Genomic DNA, 12,834 nt, shown 5'->3' with positions numbered 1-12,834 from the left:
GAAGGCTTAGTGAGAGTCAGAAGCAGGCACAGGAACTGGCCGTTTTTTATTCTCAAAGGAGATTAATGGTGAAGCTAACGAAGCTTAAATTTCATGACTGGTCATTAGCATGCCTGTTAATTTTTTATATACAGTTCTGTATTATTTTGCTTACATGACTCTTCAAATTGTATAAACTCAAAGCCCATAAAACCTAGACATGGCCCCCTTCATCATTCTTCACCTCTCTGTGACAAGCTGGCCGCATATACTTCACTGACACCATTTCCTCCTTAGCTTCTTGTGACACATCCTTCCCATCCACTCTTCTCATCTGCCGTTCCCTGAATGAGATACAGGCTAGCACTTCACCTCAACTTTGTTCTTGATACACTGTGCCTCTAGGAACTTCTTCATTAATCTCATCCTTAAACGACAACTCCCAAATTCATACTTGTACCACTGATCTCTACCTTCCAAACATGGGTAAAGAATTATGACCTTTTGAGAGCAATTTGCCATAGTACAAATTCATCTTTTTTATAAAGCCCCTGAGCAAAAGATAAAATGGATAAAAAAGGGAAGAAGTATATGCTTGGCTCAGTATTAATCATTGGCATGCTCTTTCAGGAAAGAAATAGAAGGCAGCCTATTTTAGTAAGATGAAAGCCAGTCTTTAATAACCTAATCTCAAAAGTGACATCCGTCACTTTTGCCTGATTGATAAAAGTGAGTCACTATATCCAGCCCACGCACAAGAGGAGAGGATTACTTAAGGGAGTGAATACCAGTAGTCAGGGATCATTGGGAACCATTTTAGAAGCTGGCTACCTATCACACAGCCTCTGCCCTCCAGGAATTCACAATATAGCTGAGAAAGCATTATGTAAGTACGGGAGAAGAGCTAAAGTATGCTGGCACAATGACTGTCAATCTGGGTAGGTGTTTGTTAGTTACTCTGCAATTGAAACACTGTGTTCCTGTCAGATTTCTTGTAACACATTTCAAATTGTCACTGATCTTCAGTGTGTTTTGAGATGCATCACAAGATTGCCCTCCTCTCTATCTACTCTGGAATAATTGCTAAAATAATGTAAAATGTAAGCTTGGAAATCTTACTAAGACTCCAGCTATATGGTTGTCCAATAGTTACCTCCCCCCCCCTTTTTTTTGCATTGCAGTTAATTGTAAAGCGCAATACCTCCATTTCATTTTCTATTTTGTGATCAAAGCTCCACCAAGATACCCCTCTTCATTAAGGCAGACGACAACTTTATTACCATAGAAATTCGAGTTTCTCAACTCATCTGACAAGTTTTCATCATGCTAGAAGAAAAAAAACAACTAGTTTATTTTAATCTCTCTGAAAATAGGTCAGAGATTTAGTAATTACCACATGGGCTTATAATTAATAGCAGTACCCAGGCGATTAATATATGTATTGGCGTCCTTTGCGCATACTGTTTGTGCACCCCCTTGTTTTAAGGCAGATGAGGCTCCGGTTGGCGATCTTGCGCCTCTCATGCAGTTCCACCCCACACCATAGGGGACAGAGGCAGCCCTTCCTCACCGCCGGTTTTCCACCCAACTTCTGTCTCTGTCGGACCCGACCAAGTCAGTGTGAAAGGGGGGACATCCATAGAGACGGCAGCCCGTGCCCAGGCTTGCTTTCTTAAAAGAAGGCTTTTTACCTTGTGCTGAGCTACTTTAAAGCACATTATAATTCTGCAAGCCTCGACGCGAGGTGCGCTCCTGGAAATCTCCCAGGGCTGGGCTCTTGTGAGGCCTGGCGTTTTCTCTACCCCCTCCCCGGAGCAGAAAGGTGCAGTCCGATCGGCGGAGGCCCAGACCGGAAGCTGCCGCGCGGGCTGCGCTCGCTCACGGGCTGCGGAGTTCTGTGTATCCCGGAGTCCGGGGCCCGGCGCGTCTTCCTTCCTCGGTCGCCTGGCCTATGGGTGTCCGTGGCGACGGCAGGGACCCGGCCAGGGGGCGGGCAGCCCGAGTGGGGTCGCGGAGCTCCGGGGGCCTCTGCGGGGGCGTCGCGGTGTTCGCTGCGGTGGCCGCCGTGTTCACCCTCACGCTGCCGCCCTCGGTGCCGGGGGGAGACTCGGGTAAAGTACGCTCAGGGCCGTCCCCCTTGCCCCGCTCCCGGCCACACTGCTCGCGCTACGGCCGGTCAGCTCGCGTCCTCCGGACCCCCACCAGCACCCACCGCCGGATTTTGCGTTCCAGATCAGTTTCGGTTTCCATGCCTGCAACTGGTTTCTTTAGGTTCCAGGCTTCTGAGACCGGGCTTGTTGGTTTCACCTGGGGACTTACCGACCTGTTCACTCCCCAGATAATTTTTCTGGCCCTCAGGTTTTGCTTTCCTTTCCTTTTTAGTACAGAAATATTACTGAGTGCTTAGTGTGTTCCAGACATGAGGAATAACAGTAGTGATGAGCAGGCATCATGGAAGTGCCTAGTGCGGGTAAACGACGCACAAACTACCGATACGTGGTCATGAATTGCGACAGTAAGAGGGAAATATGATTGACAGCGGGGTAGATAGCTGCTTTTTCAGAATGCCTAGTCAGGAAAAGCCTCTGAGGAGGTGACACTTAGTTGAAGCCTGAATGTTGAAAAGAAACCCTCCGTGCAGAATTTTTGGGGGAGAACACTTGAAATTGAGTGGAAGCCAGTTGTGTCTTAAAGCAAGCTTATATTAAAATCATGGGCCATTTAAATCACATTAGTAATTGAGGTGAGAAACAAGAACCAGGTTTTGTTTTGCTGCCGAGTTAAGTGACTACCCAATGATGTTTAATAACGGCCAGTAAATTTGTACCAATGATGCTGTAACTTTGAGTAGTGAATCTGTAGATAGAAAAACTGAGTGCTCTAGTTATCTTTTGCTGCATGATAACAAACCCCCGAATTTAGAGCCTTAAAAAAACAGAGGTTTATTTTCTCCCTTTTTCTGTGGATTGGGAATCTGGGTGCGGTTTAGCTGGGTGCTCCCTCTGCACAAGGTTGCTGTCATGGTGTGGACTGGAGCTGCCATCTTCTGAAGGCTCCACTTGGGGAGGATTCACTTCTAAACTCAATCCAGTTATGTGCCAAGTGAGTCAGTTAAGCTGACTTCTTTCAAGAGAAAGTTGTCTGATGCCTGTGTTATTTTGTACCTAATCTTGGAAGTGATATATACTACTGTTCTATTTTATTCTTGCTAAGTTAGTCAGTAAAGCCAGCCCACATTTGTGGGAGAGAGTATTACACACTGAGAATACCAGGAATTGGGAATCACTGGGAGCCATCTTCAAGGCTACTTACCGCATTTAGGATCCTTGATATTCCGTTTATAAGTTATCACCTTTATTCTTTCATGTCATTTTGAACAGATAGGTGCAGTGTTTCACTGTTGTAGTGGGAAGGGAGTTTCCCTCTTTCCAAGGTTTATATTAAATAATAGAAATAACTGTTGTGAGAGTTTTGACAGCAGAGTATTGCTCAGAGCTTAGGTAGCTCTGTCCCTTAAAAAAAAAAAGAAGAAAGTATTGACAGTTACCATGGTTGAGCCTGAAGTATGGGGGTAGGATGAATAATAATAACACTGAGACTATGTGCCAAGCACTGTTCCAAGAGCTTTACTTGTATTGTCATTTTAATCTTCCCAGCAACTACTGTATGAGGTAGGTACTATCAATATCTTCCTTTTTATAGATGGCAAAACTGTAGATCACACACAGCGTGGAAGTAGGGGCAGTCAAACAAAGAACCCAGAAGACTGACTTCAGAACATGCTCTCTTAACCTGCTCTAAATTCTTTGTTAAAATCTCTCATCACATACATAGTGATATTTAAAGTCTTTAAAAAATGTGATTGTTGCCTTGTCTTTATTCATACTTTTATCTTTCTACCAAAGAATAAAGTTATCTATTCACTTTGAGTTACCAGACATTTTAGTTTGATGCTAAATAGTTGTTGCTTCCAATATTTTTATGTTCGTTTTTGGGAATGATAAACTTTCCAAGGATTGGCAGTAAAACTTGTATAATCATGTCTTTAATTTTGTTTGTGTTGAATGTACTGTTCTCCTCGAATGTTTGTGCTTTATGAAATATACTTTTTAAATCAATAAACAGCACATCTCAAAACCAGTACAAAGCATGTATTATTCTTCCTAATAAGTCTTAATTTATAAATTCATGTGTGGCCTTGCCAAATTTACAATGTGCACCACTTTATACACATAGTTCGTTTATGGGCAGGTGTGCCCATGATCCTTTGGAGGAGGGGGAGGAATCTAGCCTTCACTTCTATTTGTTGTTCTTGGGAAAAATTAGTTTATCTATTTTAAGGATACTGTCTTTAACAGACTTGATACATGAAGTATAATTGTATAGTTGACATAAGAAGTATAATATAGAGCAGCTGGGTTTTGTAAAGGTTAGGCATCTGCTAACAACTCTGAGCTTGCCATCAATTTGAATCCCAGACAAAAAAGCTGGTTTTCAAACTTGAAATTACTCAAGAATTTCTAGGAAACTTGGACCCCAATGCCAGAGAATCTTGTTGGGGTGGGGATGAGGAGGGCATGCGAGCCAAGTAGTCTTAAAGTGATTTTAAAAAGGATCCAGGTAATTCTGATGCAGTTTTAGTAGGACTTAGAAGAAATCCTAGTGTGAAGGGTTGGGAGGAAACAAGGACTCTGGATTTATTTTAACTATTCACTTTCTCTTTATCGTACTCAGTTATGAATTAGTGTTTCCCATTAGCTTTTTATCAAGGATGTATTTAACAAACCGAGTAGTCCTGTCTTTACTATTTAGATTTTAGTTTAACATTTTAAAAGAGTTGGTGATGGAAGATTTTTTTATCAACAGAGCTCCAGTAAAGAATAACTGCATATTGACTCTTCATTAGGAAATTAGAGAAAAATAGGCTATTTTTCTTAATGTTAAATGTAATCCTAAATACATTTTAAATGGAGGAGAATGAATAGGGACCTTGAAAATCTGAACTTCACTGTGCTTCATCACAACAGAAATAGAAGAAAAGCTGATTAAAACAGTTTAGAACTGAAGATAGAACTAACCAATTCTAGAGTAACACTGAAGTATCCTTGACAGTTATTTTAAATATTTTTAGGGAAGTTATTTTAAACGTTTTTAGACTACAGACAATTTTTAAAAGTATGTTAGCTGCAAAAAGTGCTTTTGGTTTCTAAGGTGCTCTTGAATGTCTCCAGAAAGCTTAAAAGGTGCCCTTAAGTGACTGATGTGAGCAATGTCTGTCCTGGGTACCTCTCGTGCTCTCATGGTGCAAGCAGTCATTCACCTAAGGTATGGGTGTCTGAGGAGCAAGGTTGATGATATGATACATCTTTTTGTCAATCTCTGTGCAGGGTTCGAATTAGATTCTTTGTGTGACCAGAGGAGGGAGAGGTGGTGATGTTTTGACAGGTCCTGAAATGGATAGGATATTTTCAATTTGGTGGAAAAGACAGAAATGAAAACAGCTAACTAGAATATAAGACAAGCTGAGTAAATAGAGCGGTTCAAGCAAGTGCTTTGAAAGAGGAAGAAGTGATTAATCTGATAAGGGAGGGTGGGGAAGGGCATATGGAAAGAGGTGTCACTGAGAAGGTGGCAATTGAAATAGGCCTTGAATTTAGGAGAATGCTGGGTGTGCAAATGAGTGATAAGAGATGCAAACAGTGAGTAATCAGACTTGACAGAGGTGAGCAGGTGAGCACTGGTTTCATAAAAGACTTGTAAAGGGACGTTGAAGCCATAGAGGGTTTGCATGTCATGCTGAGAAATCTGAACTTCATTCAGTAAGTGGAGAGCAGCCATTGAGAAATTTTAGACTGGGATACCATCCAACCTTTTTGTGAGGTTGGGGTGGGTGACAGTAATAAATGATTTGAATATGAGGATGAATTGAAATTAGAAGGCTGTCAAGGGTAGTCCCATAGTCCAGGCCAAAAAAAGGTAAAGGTCTAAATTGGGGCTGGGGCAGTAAAATTTTTTAAATAGAGAGTATTTTTGCATTAAAAGATATAAAATAGATATTTCCTAACAGATAACAGTGACTTTTATAAACCATCAGTTGATACTGATCAATTTCTTAACACAGTATGCAGGATGACTTGGAAATAGTCCCTGGGCTCTGGATACTTAAAATATTAACAAGTAGGCATTGAATTACTGCATCATAATTTTAGAAATAATCACCAATGGTGAGGAATTACAAAGGACTATGTAAATAATATGATTTAATGGTTTGAAAAAAAGGTAATTGAGCTTACCAAAATGACTGGAGCTATAAGCATTTGGCAATCATTTAAAGATATCCAACCTAGTTAATGTAGAGGAAGTATTCAAATGCCAGAATAAGGCAGAATGGCACATTTTATGGAATGTCCAAACCTCAGATGTCTACATTTTACATATCAAGCTTGCATCTTTATAAACAGTTTGTACTAAGTTCTTAGAGGGATAATACAGCATATTACACTAATGTTCTATCAGAGTTTTTATATATTTGCAAGTGTATATGACTTTCAGGAGGGAAAATAAGCATATTTAAAAACTAGAATTCACCTATGTTACTACTGACCAGTTATTAAAACTACCAAAGATAGTTTGTTCAGTAAGACCCTAAAGGAGAAAATATTCTTAGACTAGTTCATGCTGTTAAATCTCTACAGATTTATAGTTTTATCCAGTCAAATTAATGTAAAACCCCAGTGCAAGCATTTGGATTTTGAAAACTTTGGAGGAGTGGCATTTCCTAATAGTAATTATTGGTTTTACATTATTTTTTCACAGGGGAACTGATCACAGCCGCACATGAGCTTGGAGTAAGTATTAGTTTTATTGTTTAATCAATGCTTTCATTAACAGTTTTAGGAATTAAGAAAGTTTAATTAAGCGTGGAGTAAAGTAGATTAATTTATTTTCAAACCCCAGTTTTTAGTAACTTGTAAGTACAGTATGTGACAATTTAAATTTTAAATCCAATTAAACTAAATTATAAAGCAAAGCCTTAACTATATGTACAGTAGCTGGCTTATTATCACCTCAAATTTTGTATAAGCTAGGGAGAATAAAATAAATCGGGTTAACGGTTTTAATAAGTTTATTATTTAATAAACTTTATTGTGGTGCATGATCGCTTTAGGCAAGACCCTAGGACTGTCAGCATGTTGGTAATCCGATAGCAGTGTGGTCTTTCAACTTCCTAACCAATACGGTATTTCAGAACCTGCTTTTTTTCAATAGCCTTTTAAATGACCCTAATGTACTGTGAACCCAGAGAACAAACTGCTTAAGAACTGACAATGAAATATGTCACCCTTTCTCTAAGTGACACATCATGTGATAGATGCTGCCAAATCCACTAAAGAAAATATTTATTTGTATTGGCACTAGAGGATTACAATAGAAAACCACTATACAAACATTTAGTCATTGACTTTTAGTCTATAAGTGGCCTGAGAAAGGGTTACTTTTCAATTAAAGCTAGCGTGATCTTCCTTTACTAGATGCAAACCTTCTAATTGTTGCTAATTTTTCCTTAGGTTGCCCATCCTCCTGGCTATCCTTTGTTCACTTTGGTGGCTAAACTGGCAATTACCCTATTTCCTTTTGGTTCAATTGCCTACCGAGTCAATCTTCTGTGTGGCTTATTTGGAGCAGTAGCTGCATCATTACTTTTTTTCACCGTTTTCAGGTAAAGTAGTTGATAAGTTAAAATTAATTTTTGACTAACTGGAGACATGGCCCAGGTACATACACTTAAAAAAAAAAATTTGTCGCTTGAATGGTTTTCCTAATCACTCATGTGATTTCACTTACTTAATTTATGGTAATTTCATATGCATTTGACCACAGTTGGTTGTGCTTCATACAATGAAGTGAAGGTGTCACCAGTTCATTATCCCAGTTCTATGGTTAGGCAGAACTAATAAGGTTTGTCATTTTATGAAGATGCAGGTGGGCCAGTTTAATTCAGGAATATGAAGTTCATCTTTTGGTAAATGGTGGTAAATGGTAAATATCATTTAATTAGAGTATTGCTGATGGGCCTATCAGTGCAGAGCTAATACCTAACTACATTGTGTTCTAAATATGCACTTGCATACTTTTTGAATGAGGCTTTTTACTAAGGAAATTGATTTGGCTGTGGTTTTAGTAAGGTTTCTTTTTGTTCCATTGTAGCTGTAGGGAAGATAAGCAAATTAGACCCTACTTCACTGATAAAAGGCTTTCTTAGTTTGGAAGGCTACCCTGCTTTTAAAAAAACTGGTCATTAGTTTAGGATATTGGTAAACTCATTTGTCTTTGTTGTTTCTGTCTCCTTTATTCTTAACTAACTTATGCCTGAAAGGATTATGTTGAAAAATACAAATTATAATTCCTTTAAAGAGAAAACCAAATTAAAACACTTCTTTCAAAAACTATTGCAGGTTTTACTATAAAAACAAATTTTCTATGTAAATACAGTATAATTTGAATAGACAATTTCAAATGTCATTTTTAAATACTAATATTTTAATTTCCTTTAGTCATAATACTGCCCTTTGGCTAAATTCATTTAAAATTCCCTCTTAATTATTTATAGAAAGGTAAAAGTTAACATAATTATGGCTAAAGTTTACTTTTAAATCTATTTGTGAAAAGCTTTTAGATTCAAATGTTGTAATTATTGATCATTTACTAAAATTTTGTCTATTTTATTTAATTTGTTTCTATTTCAGTTTTATAAGTTTTCAGTGATAGCCAAATCTTTAAGTATGAAATGCTTGGATTGATTAATGTTATGAATACTTTCTTTTTCTAAATTATTAGAATAATCTTTGTTAGAATTGTATCTTCTGAGTCTTATAATCAAGAACCTGCCTTTATTTCCAATGCGAGAAAAACTGATCATTTTTATTTTTAAATATCTAGGTTGGGAAATTTAGAACTTACCTTCCTGTGTTGAATGTCTGAATAATTAATTTTCACAGTTAGGACAAAGACATTTAAAGAAAATTAATACTTGTATTTATTTTGATGGTTCATCTCTATTTTACAAGATCATTCTTATAATACATACATATATTTAAATGTTATATGTATGTAAATAGCTTTTATGCAAAAAAGTGATTCATTTTCTAAAACTTTTTCATGTTTTTCAATATATTAACTGTGGGTGCTATTCCACATGAAAACCATTGTAAGAATCATATATAAAAATCTTTATCTTTACAGAATCCAGATAACTTTGGACAATAATTTTCCTTTGAGTTGTCCACATTTTGAAATAGTTTTATTATTATGCTTGATTTAATGGGTTTTAGGATAGCACACCAGCCTGTGACCCTTTTAAAAATATATGCAGTCTTTGTGATAAATTTGTATGCTTGCTGACATATGTTTTAAATCAAACTCTTAACATGACTAAAGGGATATTTGAGTAGTTTTAGTCATATTGTACTTTGGAAAAGTTGCTTTCTTTCAGAAAAAGGATCTAACAATTTTATCTCTTACATACTGCATCTTAATATGAAAATGCTTCATTATTTTAAATACAAATAATTGACAAGGTACATGTCCGTTGGGAATAACCTAGTTCAAGTAGCAAATCTGTTTTGTCAAACAATAGACACCCTTCAGGAAAGAGCAGGCCATCTCTATGGTAATAGGACTAACAGTAGTCTATTGATTGAGTGGAAGAAGACATTATACAATGTCAGCTGGCTTGTTACAATTTCATTTGTTGTATGACCTGAACTTAACCTTTAAAACCTTCTTTCTGTGACTATAAACCCAACAGCAGGACACGGTTTTTGTACAGCCATTATAGTGACGGCTTTTTTCCAGTCCTAGCGTACAGTGAATGTGCTCCTTTACAGGTTGACTCATTTATCAGAATTTGTTTAGGAGACATTTAACTACTTTGTTCATTTACAGACCAAATCATCATTGTATTTTGTTGCTGGATATTGAAGGGTTTTGATCCAGGCAACAGTTTTATTCTTTCTTTCCCCCATCACTTAAGAGAACATTACTGTACATGTAGGATTAGTGCTGACTGGTGTGCAGTAAATTAATTCTTTTAACAGGTTTAGGTTTTTTTCAGGTAATTGTTCACATAGCATTCACTATATTTAGCTCTTGGGGTGGACATAAAGACCTTCTGTACTTTTTAAACAAAGACTGTATTTTAAAAGCAAATTTCTGTTTAAATGTGTTGATGTAAAAAGCTCCATTTTTTTTCAGTAAACATGACTTAGATTGAAAGAACAATTTATTCGTTGTTTCCAATTACTATGTAATTTTTGCTTTCCTCGCATCTTTCTCTTGCTTTTAAAAGCCGTAAGATGTCATTAACACTGCATTTTTTGTCAATCTTTCCTAATGGTTGGCAAGAACTCATTTATATTTGCTTTGCTCTAATGTAGAAAGCATATGAGTAAAACAGCACATTGAAAGCTGTATGTGTCACTGTAGTTCACTGAATTCAAAATAGTAAGATTATGGCAGCTGTTTCTGTATGTATTTATTTATGTTTTGTCCCTTTCAGAGGTATTTTAAAGCATGCATCAATCTAATACATTTCATTTATATGAAATAACATGCATCTTACTAATGTGTACATCTGTGTATTTAAAGACTGTATAATACAGTTAGTGATTTATAGGAACTTGGATTTTCTCTGTTAAGGCCATTGAAGTAAATGATTTTTAAGTTTGATAGCATGATTTTTAAAGTGTCCTATTTGAAATTCACATATCCTGTTAATACAAAATTTAAAAAGTTACAGGTAATGTAAATCACTAATATGAACCTTATTTAGCAATGCTTAATACTTGAATTTCAAACTAATAAGAACTATCAAACTATGTCCTATGTACTTAATAAGAAAGGAGTACTGATACCACTATCATTAAATATTAACATGCTTACACTTCATATGTTCTGGTATCACTAAAAGAATGAATATGTTGATAGCATTGTATGAAAATTCTCTACCTCAGGGAAGATTTAAATTGCATATGATCTCAGATGAGGGCATTTATTTTGGTAGTTATAAGGTAGGGATCATATTCTCGACAGGCTTCAGAGTCAGCATATACTTTTCAAACTGTCATGGACCAAATGGAACTATGGAAGAGTTCATTCAACAGTATCTGTTGAGCACTCATGTGAATTGAAAGTAAAACTGTTTTAGTCTTTATAATCAAATTTCAGTGCTTAGCTTAAAGAAATTCAGACAAAGTCACTAGCCATTAATGAACAGTTTTTCAAATACTTTTTCTAAAATACACTGTCTCAGGAAATTTGCATAAAAACTGTCTAACAATTAACATTATACAATAAAAAGTCAGATCTCATAATGTCAGCCATGTTACCTAGAATATATGGATGTTAATAGCAATTAAAAGTATATTGAAACTGCACCTGCTTGCTACAAAGAACTTGCAACCAATTTCAGTCATATTTAAATATCTTCTGGCAGATTGTTTTGTGCCAGTATTTTATTTTGTGGAAGTTAAATATTTCTAAACATTATGCTGCTGCTAAAACTAATTTGATTAAACTTTTGGAAAAGGAACACTTGATTCTGAGCACTGTGTCTGCTCATATTCTTACATAAGCTTCAGTTAAGATTCCATTCAGTAAAGAATAGAAAATTAAAATGCCATACCTTAGAGAATGTAGAATCTCCTGCTTAAGGGACATTTGGAGTTTCCAGCTCAAAGAGTATTTTAGATTATTGCCATAGAGAATAATACAAAGCTCTTCCTAATTTCAGAGGTAACTATGCATAAGTAACAAATAGTCACCAAGTTTTTGTAGTCAAAGAAGAATGGAAAGTACTGGAGCATTAATTTCCATTCAGGGAAATATCTTTCTTGATCCCCAGTTAATTGATCATATATTTCTCTCATACTTGTATTAAACTTGCATTGACTCAGACGGTTAAGCATATTAAGAGCTTGGTTCATTTGCATTTTCTTATAAGTAGAGGACCTATTAGGCTCCAATAGCAGCACTTCATTTTGAAGGGGAAAAAAAGCAGGGCAAAAACTCTTTTTTAAGACTGTAGAGTCTTTTCTGACAGCTAGTCAGAGTTAGAATTAGTTCAAGGAAATGTTAATAATGCACTGCCTGGCCTAATCCGTTTGATATCACCAGGTATCCTCCTGTTCATGGGTTAATTGCTTTAAAAGCGAAGGCAATATTCTGAGCGGTGGGCCGCTTCACCTTTTCACAGCTGTTACCATTGAGTGACAACTAAATCCCATGTGTAAGATGAGGAAGAGCTCAATCTCCAATTGGGAGAAAATTTATGTAAACCACAATCCCTTCAGAATGTGCGGAAGTCATAGACTTTCTTGATTTACTCTGCTTTTCCCAGAAAGCTCTATTGTTCACTTTCCTAAGTCCCATCAACCCTTTGTAGCAGAATATCACAGCAGCAGCAGATAGCTTGAAATATATAAATGCTATCATAGCTCTGATTAATAGCAGTGCTTATGAGTCAAGTCTGATAACAGTGCAGCTCTCCACTCAATTTCAGATACTGCTAATGGAATCTGTCTTCTCCAATTGTAATATGAGAAGGCCTAATTTGCCATGGAGCTTGGAGCTGTCACCAGTAGGGGATTGTGGGGTCAGATGGGAGCTGCCAGGTTTTTGCCCTGCAGCTTGTATCTCTCACTTTGAATAGAGCAGCCCCCTGCCTGCCAGTTAGCTGATAGGCCGCTGTGGGGTTTATGCCACTATATACAATAGGAAAGGGCTACATAGGCTGACTTTATAATTGTGAAGCTAGCTCATATTTCCACAGCTACTGTGCTGCATAATTTCTAATAA

General features: G+C 36.8%; 1 protein-coding gene across 6 annotated transcripts in view; it reads left to right on the top strand.

Moving 5' to 3' along the window:
• The first annotated feature begins 1,821 nt into the window (after positions 1–1,821).
• Positions 1,822–12,834, top strand: part of TMEM260 (transmembrane protein 260) — a 69,033-nt gene continuing 58,020 nt past the window's right edge. For 2 of the 6 annotated variants that reach the window (XM_017661292.3, XM_017661284.3), the window contains exons 1-3: positions 1,822–2,090; positions 6,796–6,827; positions 7,548–7,699. In XM_017661292.3, coding sequence (XP_017516781.2) covers positions 1,931–2,090; positions 6,796–6,827; positions 7,548–7,699 — 344 coding nt within the window. In that variant the 5' untranslated portion in view covers positions 1,822–1,930. Of the gene's footprint in view, positions 2,091–2,968; positions 3,082–6,795; positions 6,828–7,547; positions 7,700–12,834 lie in introns of all 6 variants that reach the window. The other 4 variants (XM_017661301.3, XM_017661309.3, XM_017661317.3 and 1 more) reach the window with 3 other exon arrangements.

Source organism: Manis javanica, chromosome 8 (assembly GCF_040802235.1).
Source record: "Manis javanica isolate MJ-LG chromosome 8, MJ_LKY, whole genome shotgun sequence".
Lineage (NCBI taxonomy): Eukaryota > Metazoa > Chordata > Mammalia > Pholidota > Manidae > Manis > Manis javanica.
This window is presented reverse-complemented; position numbering and strand designations above follow the sequence as displayed.